Genomic DNA, 12,586 nt, shown 5'->3' with positions numbered 1-12,586 from the left:
CTTCTGTAATTGTTATGTTTGGAATGACCTTGGATGTGTATTTTTAAAAAATATAAATAGAAATACAAAGGTAATTCTTTGGATGCATGCAAAGCAAGAATTCTTTTAAGCAAGGAACCAGAGCTAAAACTTGAGTATTACACTTGATGTGTTGTCTGCTAGCTAATAAAAAGGTGTAAAAGAGCATTTTAGCTGGTGATATCTATAAAATACTCACCTGCAGTTACAGAAGAAGCAGCAGAATATGGAAAGCACAAGACAATAAATGTAGGGAAAAGAGGTAAGAGCAGAAAGGCAGCAGTGGTGATGGGAATGAAAAGTTCTGATGAGGGCAGTGAGCAATAGGTAACCTGACTGCAGAGGAAAACGTCAACAGCTAACTGTCAAGGGACTGAATAATACTAAGAATAAAGCAGTTTATATAGATTATCAGAACATCTCTGGAGGTTAGGTGTCATTTTACAGTGAGATAAGAACATCATTGGTGAACCCTTGGATGATACAGCTAGCTCAGTTCGTAGCCTGTTGAGGCATTCATTATTTACCATAGAGTGGTAACCAGCTAGATCCTTCAGCCTCATATCTTGTTTCATCTACCCTTGAACCATAGGAGTTAGAGACTGGAAGGTTAACCTTTAACCTCTTCCCTCACTGAATACATTTAGTAAAATGTGAGCATTTCACATATAGCTTGAGTATGCTCATTCGTTGGAATGTCTGATGTATACACATGCCAGTAAACATAATTATTATGGTTTAAAACTTCTCTCTTTTTATTTTTAGCTGTGAATGCAGTGTCCTTAGGGAAAAATGGAGTTGTGGAACTGATGTTTAAAATCATTGGCCCTTTTAGTAAAAAGAACACTGGCCTTATGAAGTGAGTACATAAATGTTTTGTAAATATAAACAGAAGTAAAACCTAAACTTCTCTACGCCTTAGTTTTCTCATGTGTAATACTAGAAGGTTTGATTAAGAAGCTGAAGTTCTTTTCAGCTCTAAAACTCCAACTTTATAAAAAGACTTAAAAGTTCATTGATACCTTTTGTTTTTATATCAGTCATTTCCACATATTTCTTCTCCCTTCCCAAAATGAATCCTTGCTTATAACGAAGAAAAATAGTTAAGCAAAAACAATGAATGTAGTTACCGCATTTGAATATGTGTGCGTCATCGTTCCCCTGTAAATACCCACATCTTTGTTGAAGTGGGGGGTGCGTGTTTCATTTCCTGTATATTTAGGAACAAAATCAATAATTACAATTCCTTAAAGTTCCACATCTCTTTAGTGTTTAAAAAAAATTTACATTTTTGTAATCACTTTATTGTTTTTCTAGTACTGCTTACTTCCCTCTGCATCATTTTATATGTCTTTGCATGTTTTTCTGAATTTCTCACATTTGTCATTTCTTATGTATAATAATATCCTTTTACATTTATATGCCATGGTTTCTTTAATGATTCTCCAATTGATGGGCACCCATTTGATTTCTAGCTTTGAAATTTAAAGGTAGATAAAAGAAAAATCAAAAACTAACTTCATAAACATAAATTAGCTTGAGAACTTCAAATTTTATGTAACCTTAAGTATTATGCATTACAGAATAGAAAAGTCAGATCACTGCTATTAGATACATTTTTCATCCCATCCTTGCTGAAATCAGTTTAGTTTGGGGTTTTTTCATTGTCATTGTATGAAGTGTGTGCATTAAATTAATTTTGTTATAATTATCACTGCTATTTTTCCTTTCTTATTGGTCTTCTGCATATGTATCTTAAAACTCAAATTCCAGCCATTGTTTTATTTCTTCAGTATTATTAGACAAACTGAAGCAATTAGTATCTTCTTCTGGATTATCCTGCCTGAATTATGGTAAAAAGTAGGAAATTGCATATGTGGTTATGTTAGTAAGACTGTCAGATAATGTGGTAAGTCAAACTAATTTTCCCAATGAACAACATTCTGGAACTTGAAAGGGCTGTTTTCATATTGATATTAATGATAATCTTTGTACTTATCTCATACTGTTTCTCTGTTTGATCTTTGAAATATAATAATTATTTTTATTTCTTCCTTCCATTATCTTCTAATGGTTGTACTTTTTAGTCCTGGTCCATGTTACTAAGTTAAGCATTCTAGTTAAAAATATATCCCTGCTTATAACTAGAATTCATTTGGTGATTTACATATGCTACCTCATTTGATATTCCCAGGGACAAGGAAGAAATCTTTATTATGGAAGCATCACAACAGTAAATGTGTTTGTAGCATTTTGCATGTACTCAGAAACATAGAGAAATCAGTAATGACTTAAAAGAAATCTTGAAAAAAGATTATATTGAATGCCATATTTGTGTTTGTGACTCTTCTCTTTTCTTGGCCCCATCATTTCCCACACCCACTTTAAAAATGATCAGTTATTCAGACTTCTAGATACTGGTTCATGTTGACCTTTGGCAACCTTCATTGATCTTTGAGATTATTACTTTTTTTTTCTTTCTAATGAGGACAGAATGAAGAAATGATAGATAAATTTAACTGAAATCTTTTCTTTGGCAATTTCTTATTGTTTATTGGGAATTTAATCAAGTCTATTTTAACTGTGTTATTTGGTTATTGGAAGGGAGGTGATTTATAGAAGATTGAAGAATGATATTTATTTTTAGAATTTCCTTCTCCCTCTCTTCAAGTTGCATATCTCAGTCTGGGATAATAAGATGGTTCAGGAAAGTGCTATAGAAATATGTGTGCATACACATGTGTGTAGGGAAACTTTAATCCTAGAATTTACATGTGTGTCTTTCCAAGTTCTCTTGTCCTTTGTATCTTCTTTCCCCATGATATTTACTGCTTTTTAAAAGTAATTTAACCATTTTCTTAGTGTTCTATTATTGGTAGCAGTGTTCTTCCTTTAAGAGCACCAATAATAATATTGAGAGGCAGCATGGCATAATGGTTAATGAGCTGGCCTCTGTGTTTGAGAGATCTGGGTCCTCATATTATTTTTATGTGTACTGGTTGTGTGACCCTGAGCAAGTCACTTAACTCCTTAGTGCCCATGTGACTCTCTGGAACTATATACTCTGCTGAACAGATGTGAAGTTGGGATGGGAGTGGGAATTTCTTTCCTGGGAGTTCCCCATACCAATGAAATCATAATGTGGTCCAAAAATAATAATAGCTGACATTTTAATAATAGCATAATGTTTATTTCACTTATTTAAAAATAGGCCAAAAACTTAGGTGTGGTAGAGAAAGGGTATAATTCATGTGAGGGAAATATAGAAAGAAAAATATGTAAAGAAATATGTATGAATTGATATTGTTATAATTTTTACTATTCAGAGATACATAGAAAAATAACTTTACTTATATAGAGCAATTAATTGGTTGAAAAAATGAATCTTAAACCTAGAATTTCTGTGATTAATTTTTATAATTTTTTTAAGCTCATACTGTCTTAACAAGAGGCAGAATTGTTTTCAAATACTTTTCTTGTTGTTAAGCTAAAATGAGATGTTTATAATGTGCTTTGCAAACCTAAAGGCTCTGTATAAATATTAGTTATTTCTAACCTTAATTTTTATACTTCCATTGTAAATGAAAACATAAAACCTGCATTTTGCAAAACTTGATTTTTTTAATGAATTTTTGTCATTTCTGCTGCAATTCAGTGTAGTTACTTTTTGTTTTATCCACTTTTATTTAGGATTATACAGTTCTACCAGGCTATCCACACTATCCCGTGTTAAATTTTCCCGAATGCTTATGAAACACTTCCATTTCTCCTTACTGTCCAGTTTCATCAGACTCACGGAAATTTCCTTGCTCTAACTTAATCCCAGGTCTCTTAATGATTAAGCAGGACTTCCCCTATTACAGTATTACAGTGGCATAGATTTCTTTCATTCTTCCATTTTTATTTACCTGTAGTTCTGTTGCATGTTATCCACATAAAGTTAAATATATGAGATTCTAATTCTAGTTTATTATAGGATACCTAGATCTCTACTTTATGTTGTTTATCATCATAAGAAAGGGTCCATTAGAATTATCTGATAAGCTAAATTATTAGTTGTTAGGATAAGCTTTCTCATTCTCTTTCTGTCTTTTTTTTTCTCTATTTCTCTGTGTCTCTGTATCTCTCTGTCTTTCTGGGGGTATGTAACACATAGCAGCAGCAAATATTTATTGAACATCAACTAAGTACATGTTTCTGTATTGTTAAATAAAGTTTTATTATGTTTTAAAGTTCTGATCCAGATCTCTCGCCCTCCAGTAAATGTTAACTAGCTCCACTTCAAGTTTGATCACACTATGTGTTCACAGAGCTGAACGGCTTTTTGCCATTATGTTGCACATTTGCTTTGTTCTTTAGATGTTTCATGAATTTCTTTTTTTTTTTTTTTTTTTGGTCTCTTCATTTGGATTTTAAATTTCTCTAGGGAAGAAGCTATTGTTTACTTTACATACTCAAATATATGGTGCTGGATGTCCAGCTGGCACTTAAAAATGCTTATTAACAATGAGATTACTTAAGCATGGATATACTTATAACAATGATAACAAGTTTTACTGACTGATCCTTTGCAGAATATTCATACTATGACGTGTATTATTAAATGTTCTCTCATAACTTGCCTCCAGTAGTTATACTTTTAATGAAAATAATTGTGGTATATGTTATTTCTTATATTTGTAGGTATTAATTCATTGCCATATTTTCCAGAATTTATTTTTCTTCTACTTGGATGAAAGGTGTATTTTTCTTAATTATGCTGTATATACTGTCAAACGTAGATGATTGTGAATCGATTCACAACCTGTAACTCAGTATTTGTGCTCAAAGACAAATGCTCCTAATTTTTAAAGCTATGATTTTTTTTTCTAGAGATAGTGGATAGGGATTTTGGTGATTGATAGTCTCTTTAGAGGCTTGCCACTGAAAAGTAATGAGGAACTTTATATGTCAGCTTCCCTTTCTAAAACAAGCTTAACTTGTTATATAAATGTCTAGACTTAAAAACTAGGGAGTAATATTCTCTAGTTGTAATACTTTGAATTTAGCAAATCAGAAAGGCTTCTGCAGAATTTATAGTTTATAGTGGCAGATTCAAGGAATTTTGGGGGCCAGGGATTGTAACTTTTAAAGCAACACAATTCCTGGATAGATTCTTACAGGCTCAGATACCTACACAGTGAGAATCAGTTCCTTCAGTCTGCCTTCGGATAAAAAGACTTAGACGTAAGTAATTTTTTTTGTGTGTGCTCTTCTTTTGACATTTTATCTTAATACATCTAACTTTTAAGCTGGATAGATGCATGTGCTCAAAGTACTTTGAGAAACTATGAAAATAAGTTCAATAAGTCAAAATTTGGAATGAATAATAGAAAAATAACTTGAAACATTTGTATGAATTTACTCTGTTGTAGACTAATTTTACTAGTTTTGTTGTTGTTTTGTGTTTTCTTGTTGTGTTGACAGGGTTGCTTTAGACACACTTGCTGCATTGCTAAAATCAAGTAAGTGGTTAAATACTAGAAAATACTAGATAATCTAGAATATTCTATCATGTTAAAGAAATTGGAAACTAGATTAGATTTAAATGTTCATACTTCAGTAATGTTAAAATTAAGGAATACTCTAAATAAAATTTGATTGTTAGTTTTCTACTTGTCCAATAAAATGATCTCATACATGATAATAAATGTTGGAGCATTATGTCAATCCAGTGCATTGACTTGTTCCTGAAATAGAAACATAAAGAACAGCTGATAAGTACCTGACAGAGAAGAATGATTTATAAGAATCCTTATTTTAAAGACATCATACATACTTTTGAACATGATTTTTCAAATTTATTTGAAATGATGATCCGAACAACTTCTATGTATACTTAAATATCTAAAACATGCAGCTTTCATTTAATCTTATATTTGAAGGAATGTTTTCCTCATATGATAACATTAAAATTTTTTAGAAGTGTGAATCTTATCGTTTAAATGTAAATTTGCATTTTAATAAATTTCATTCCAGAAATAGAATGTCAGCTTTTGTAGTGCTTTTATCAATTTCCTTTAACATTCTTGCCCACCTTCTATATCAGCTATCTAATTCTCTTTTTCTTGCTATGTAAATACTTAGCATCTACTTAGATTAAAATTGGTTCCCTATTAGTAGCATTAGTCAATGGGACTATTATTTAACACATTAAAAATAATTGGCTGATTAAAACTAATATGTTATTTAATCCCTACTGTATTTTTTGATAATCTGCTTAACATTTGATAATTTTAACTTATGATTAGCACTTTAATGATGCTAGAACTGTATGAACTTAAAGGAGAAATAATTAACCAGAGCTAATAATACATAAAGTATTTGTAAGAGCATGAGATCAACAATCCTTCAGTCTGAACCATCACTATTGTTTTGGGTTGTCGAAACGAGACAAGTACTATGTAATGTCAGTTTTTAATCCCATTTAACTAATTGAGACTATAACATTGTTTCTAAAGATAGAATTTCAGTATTTCGAGGATCTGTGATTTGTCCCTTACTTCATTAACTTAGATTGCCATCTCTTCCAGCTTCATGTGGCCAAACAAAAATTTATCATCTTGTGGTCATCTCTCTGATAATGAGACTCATTGAATTCAGTTAATTTAGTCTTTGAACAAAAGTATGAAATAGTACTTAAACCCTACTAACATTTTTCCTCCTTGGCCATAACTTTGGAGAATCATTGTTATTTCTTTGCCACAAGGTGGCATTGGATTATGATTTTAGGTGGAAATTAGCTGGTTTGCTTACTGAAGTGTGCTCCTATTTTCTGAGAACTGATCTTTTCACATTTTTCTGTAGATTTGCTTTCTTAAACTTTATTTAGGTACACATTTAATTTAATATGAAAGTGAAGATCTCACACTCAGGTAACAGGAAATGAGAATTGATGCTAGATGGCTCCAAAGCAGTTTTCACATAGGAGTATCCTTTGGCAACATTTTTAAATAGCCTTGATCCAATCCTAAGATAATAAAATGATTACTTTTAAAAGAGAGATTACTAGTAATTCTAATTAATAGGTGATATAAGTCAGCAGTTCTCTTTAACTGGTAGCCTGTATGCATTAATTTTTTTCTGCTTCCCTCTGTTGTTCTTAATCTAAATAGACACTGTGTATTTATACAGTAAGGGAAACAGAACTAGATAGCTGACAGACTGGTTGGGCAAGAAGATTAAAGGCAGTTGATAAAAATAAAAAATAAAATTTAAAAAAATTTAAAAAGAACCACCCAAACTGATATTCTTCCTTCTATTTTAGAAATGAGGAAGTCTCTACTTCTGGAATAAAATTTATTGCACTGCGTCTTTATGTTTATACAATAGAGGGAAGCTGTGTGACACTTTTGAAACAAGATTGTTGTTAAAGATTGCTTTAAAAATTAAGCAGTTGTAAATTATTTCTGATTTAAAATATATTTACATGTAGAAAAATCCTATTTTCTAAATTGGCCATTAAAAATTTAGTACATTAAAATAAATGAAATACACATTGTACATGCTGTTGAAGATATTTAGACTGTAGGGAAACATGAGGCTCAGGACATGTGGCTTTAAGCAGCTTCAGTAGCAGCGTATGTAGTAGTTTTGCCAAAGTGTGGATGGCTGCTAGCTAACTCCTGAAGTGAAATTTCTTAAATCTGCTTTTTTTCCCCTGAAATGTAGGTGAATTTTATGCTAGACCTTCATGTACACAAAGATGCCATTAATACTCCAATAAAAACTTTTCTTGCATAGGTGTGTAAGGTTTTGTTTTTTTTTTTAAAAAGGAAACATTTAAAAGCAAAAAAGGAGAGCAACTTTTAAACACTTATAGTGAAGAGGCAAGCAAGGCCAGACCTTGGAGTAACTGAAGATCTTATCTAGAAGTAAAAAGTAGCCCTCCTCTTCAACCCACTCTGTGGTGTACACCAGCAGGAAGAGCAAATCCCTGGCACCTAAGCAAGTGATTTGATTCTTAACTGAATTGACCAGTTAGGAACAAGCCTAATAGACCCCCCCCCCCAAAAAAAAAATCAGGTAAATTAATTTGAAATGGTTGTGTATATAAGCAACCATTTCTGTAAATATTAGAGATTTTGTCACAAAAGAACAGATATGATAGTTTCTACTACATATAATGATGTATCCAGTGGGTTCTTTTTCTGGCTAGCTTCTTCCTTTCTTAGATATGCTAAAGTTCCAGTTGTCGGGGTGTTAATGGTTTTTATTATCTAAGGGCTCAAACTATTCCCCAGGTGTAGGTTAGCATCAAAGTAGTGGTTAGTAGATTGGTACTTATTTCAGGTTACTAAGGATCCTAGAGCCTAACTCTGTGGCCTACTTCAGGGTCCACATCTTAGAATCATTTAAAGGTGACAGTGGAGTAGGGATAAGGTTAGTATTTCTGATAAATATATGTGTCATGCAGATTCATCACATTGTGGATGCATTTGAACTGCCCTTGTAATATTTGGATTAGTGGATTAGGAGACTCAAATTCTCTTTTGAGTTGTTTTTAGTAGTAAAGTGTCTTTACATTAGATGTGCTGTTCAGACTTGTTAATTTGTTTAGTGTGTGATAAAAGGCTGATGAGATCTCAGGTCTAGATCCCTTCCCAGTTTCAAAAGTCAGATATTGTTGATTCATTTCTTGCTAACTTTGTTTTGATAAAGCAAGGCTTGTACAGTCTTTTGAAACTCTCATTTACAAGTTAAATCAACAGTGATATTTTTACACGGATGATTCAGAAATGTTGCTTTTCTGATAATTTTCCAGTTAAGTTTAAATTCTTAAAAATGTTGACAGTTTTAACTTTAAGCTAAAGGAAGCATAACATATTTACACAATTGGTGAAGACTTTAGAAAATAATTAGGCTTTTAATGAAAATAGATTCACTCAGTTAATGGTATAATAGAATGAATTGCCACTATTATAGTAATGATTTTTCATGAACTTTAAGCCATGTAACCATATAGCAAGTTAAAGTTCTATGTAGTCCAGTTCATTGCAGTCAAGTACATATGTTCACAAGTTTCATAATGCATGAAACTTTTTTGTTAATGGAAACTTTTTTGAGATGACCCTGATTCTAATATAGAGATCCTGATGTTTATGAATAACTGAACAATTTAAAGAGATCTCTGGAAAATGTTGTTTTGTGTTTACTGAAGCTTGTCACATTTATATATTAGATGAAAAGAAAAACATTTTACAACTCTGTTGCTAAAGATTTCTTTAGGAAATGTAATATTAGGACAATGTAGTATGATATTGAATACAAACTAGGTTTGCTGTGTTAAAAGAAAAAACAATAATTCTAACTTTTGTTATGTTGCACAACTTTCTCTTTTTATCTTCAGTGTTTTTTCTTAATTTTCTTTTGTTAAAGAAACAAATGCCAGGAGAGCGGTAGACAGAGGATATGTCCATGTGCTTTTAACAATTTATGTAGATTGGCACCGACATGATAATCGGCACAGAAACATGCTCATCCGGAAGGGAATTTTACAGAGTTTGAAAAGTGTTACAAGTCTCAAGTTGGGAAGAAAGGCATTTATTGATGCCAATGGGATGAAAATTCTATACAACACTTCACAAGTAAGTTGATTTTTTATTTCTTTTTCTTAGATTCACATAGGAAGGACTGATTTAGAGTATAAGAAAAAGGAGTTTATTCAAGAGGGTACTAGTCAAGTTATCAGTAAAGTAAAAACTTAATAATAAAAAGGCAAATGTTTAAAATGTTCTTTTCTTACATGTAACATGAATATTGTTAGCTGTTTTTGGTTAGAAAACTAGACTCATAAAGACTTGTAGAAGATGATGGTTGTGGGTTTACAGAATTAAGGGACTATGTAAATGCATAAATAGAGTCAAATTATGTGTAGCTTTACTGTTCCTATTTTACTCAGGGTCTGTAGTTCATTGGACACAGTCTTGGACATTCTCCTTGGGGAAATGTCATGGTGGCCCCTCTCATAGTAGGTTTGACACTTGTTCATTATATGCCCCCTGTACACTTTAATTTTTGATAAAATTCTATTCTAAATCTACAAGGCTTATAGGGAGAGGTGTCAAAATATATGTCACTCAGGACCCCATTATTGCAGTTGTTGTCTCATGATTTTACTTACCATATTTGTTTGTGGTTCTTTGACATAGTAGTTCCCTCTTCCTTTCCTCTACTTTACTTATTTCCCAATATACTCCCACTCACAAATAGTACCTTCTCTAGGAACAAAGAAAAAGAATTAAGCAAAATTGACTGGCACAGTGATTGCATCTGATTGTGTATGCAACCTTCTGCACTCAGTTTCTCACTTTATCAAGAGGAGGGCAATTTGTTTCATCATCAGCAAGTAATCAGGGACCAAACTGGTTTACCAAGATTTTATCACAAAGCAGTTGACAAAGTCTCCTTTGTTTTTCTTATGGAGATGTGTGAGCCAGGTGATGCTGCACAGGTTAGATAGATTTAAAACTGGCTGAATGGCTGGACTAAAAGAGAAATATTTCCTTTTTAAAAATTTTTATTAATTTTATTTATTTTCAGTGTTGTACAGTCACTACCATATAACTTAGATTTTTTTCCCCTCCCTCTCTCTTCCCTCCCCAAGACGGCATACAATTTTATATAGGTTCTACACATACATTCCTATTAAATACATGAGAAATATTTTTTTAAAATTGTATTTATTAATTTTTATATTTCGATATTCATTTCCACAAAATTTTGAGTTCCAATTTTTCTCCCCATCTCTCCCCTCCCCCCATCCCATAATACGTTGCATTCTGATTACCCCTTCCCTCAATGTTCCCTCCCTTCTATCACACCCCACCCTTCCCTTATCCCCATCTTCTCTCTTTTCTTGTAGGGCAAGATAAATTTCTATACCCCATTACCTGTGTTTCTTATTTTCCAGTTATGTGCAATAATAATTCTCAACACTAGTTTCTAATACTTTAAATTTCAACTTCTCTCCCTCCTTCCCTCCCTCCCTCCCCATCCCCACTGAGAAGGCAAGCATTTCAATACAGGCTATATATGTGTCGTTTTGCAAAAGACTTCCATAATAATCATGCTGTATAATACGAACTATATTGCCCTCTGTCCTACCCTGTCCTTGCCCCTTTTTATTCTCTCATTTGATATTGTCCCTTCCCAAAAGTGTTTACTTCTAGTTACTCCCTTCTCCCATTTACCCTTCCTTCTATCATCCCCCTCATCCAACTTGTCCCTTCCTCCCCTACTTTCTTGTAGTGTAAGATAGATTTTCATACCAAATTTAGTGAGCGTGTGTTTCCCTCTTTACATCATATGTGAAGAGAATAAGCTTCACTTTTCCCCTCTCACCTTCTCCCTTTTCTTCTCCATTGAACAAGATTTTTCTTATCTCTTTTATGAGTTATAGCCTGCCTCATTCCATTTCTCCCTTTCTTCTCCCAGTATTTTCCTCCCTCACCCCTTAATTTTTATTTTATTTTATTTTTATGGATATCTCTTCTGATTCAATTCAACCTGTCCTCTCTGTCTATATGTGTGTGTATGAGAGTGTATAATCCCTTCACCTACCCAAATACTGAGAAAAGCCTTAAGAGTTACAAATATTATCTTTCCATGTAGGAATGTAAACAGTTGAGGTTTAGAAAGTCTTCTATGATTTTTCTTTCCTGTTTAGCTTTTCATGCTTCTCTTGATTCTTGTGTTTGAAAGTCAAATTTTCCATTCAGTTCTGGTCTTTTCATCATGGATGCTTGAAAGTCCTCTATGTCATTGATTTCTCTGTATCACTGATTTATTCACTTGAAATATTATACTTAGTTTTGTTGAGTAGGTGATTCTTGGTTTTAATCCCGGTTCCTTTGATTTCTGGAATATCCTATTCCAAGCCTTTCAATCCTTTAACGTAGAAACTGCCAAATCCTGTGTTATCCTGATTGTATTTCCACAATACTTGAATTGTTTCTTTCTAGCTGCTTGTAATATTTTCTCTTTGACCTGGGAACTCTAAAATTTGGCCACAATATTCCTAGGCGTTTCTTTTTTTGGGTCCATTTCAGAAGGTGATCTGTGGATTCCTTGAATACTTATTTTGCCCTCTGGTTCTAGAATATCAGGGCAGTTTTCCTTGATAATTTCATGAAAGATGATGTCTAGGCTCTTTTTTTGATCATGGTTTTCAGGTAGTCCCATAATTTTTAAATTGTCTCTCCTGGATCTATTTTCCAGGTTAGTTGTTTTTCTAATGAGATGTTTCACATTATCTTCTATTTTTTCAAACTTTTGGTTTTGTCTTCTAACTTCTTGGCTTATTTCATAGTCATTAGCTTCCCTGAACTCGACTCTCTCTTTTAAAGAACTATTTTGTTCAGTGAGCTTTTGAACCTTCTTTTCCATTTGGCTAATTCTGTTTTTTAAAGCCTCCTTCTCCTCATTGGCTTTTTGTACCTCTTTTTTTCAATTGAGTTAGCCTCTTTTTAAAGGTGTTATTTTCCTCAGCATTTTTTGGTTCTCCTTTAGCAGGCTGCTGACATGCTTT

The 12,586-nt window shown here is 32.6% G+C and overlaps 1 protein-coding gene across 8 annotated transcripts in view; it reads left to right on the top strand.

Moving 5' to 3' along the window:
- The window catches only part of AGTPBP1 (ATP/GTP binding carboxypeptidase 1), a 241,452-nt gene that overhangs the window by 82,319 nt on the left and 146,547 nt on the right, over positions 1–12,586 (top strand). For all 8 annotated transcript variants that reach the window (XM_072606021.1, XM_072605974.1, XM_072605967.1 and 5 more), the window contains 3 exons: positions 784–877; positions 5,485–5,522; positions 9,436–9,644. In XM_072606021.1, the coding sequence (XP_072462122.1) occupies positions 784–877; positions 5,485–5,522; positions 9,436–9,644 (341 nt within the window). The remainder of the gene's footprint in view (positions 1–783; positions 878–5,484; positions 5,523–9,435; positions 9,645–12,586) is intronic.

This window comes from Notamacropus eugenii, chromosome 1 (assembly GCF_028372415.1).
Source record: "Notamacropus eugenii isolate mMacEug1 chromosome 1, mMacEug1.pri_v2, whole genome shotgun sequence".
Lineage (NCBI taxonomy): Eukaryota > Metazoa > Chordata > Mammalia > Diprotodontia > Macropodidae > Notamacropus > Notamacropus eugenii.
Note: the sequence above shows the minus strand (reverse complement) of the source record. Positions and strands in the feature narration are given on the sequence as shown.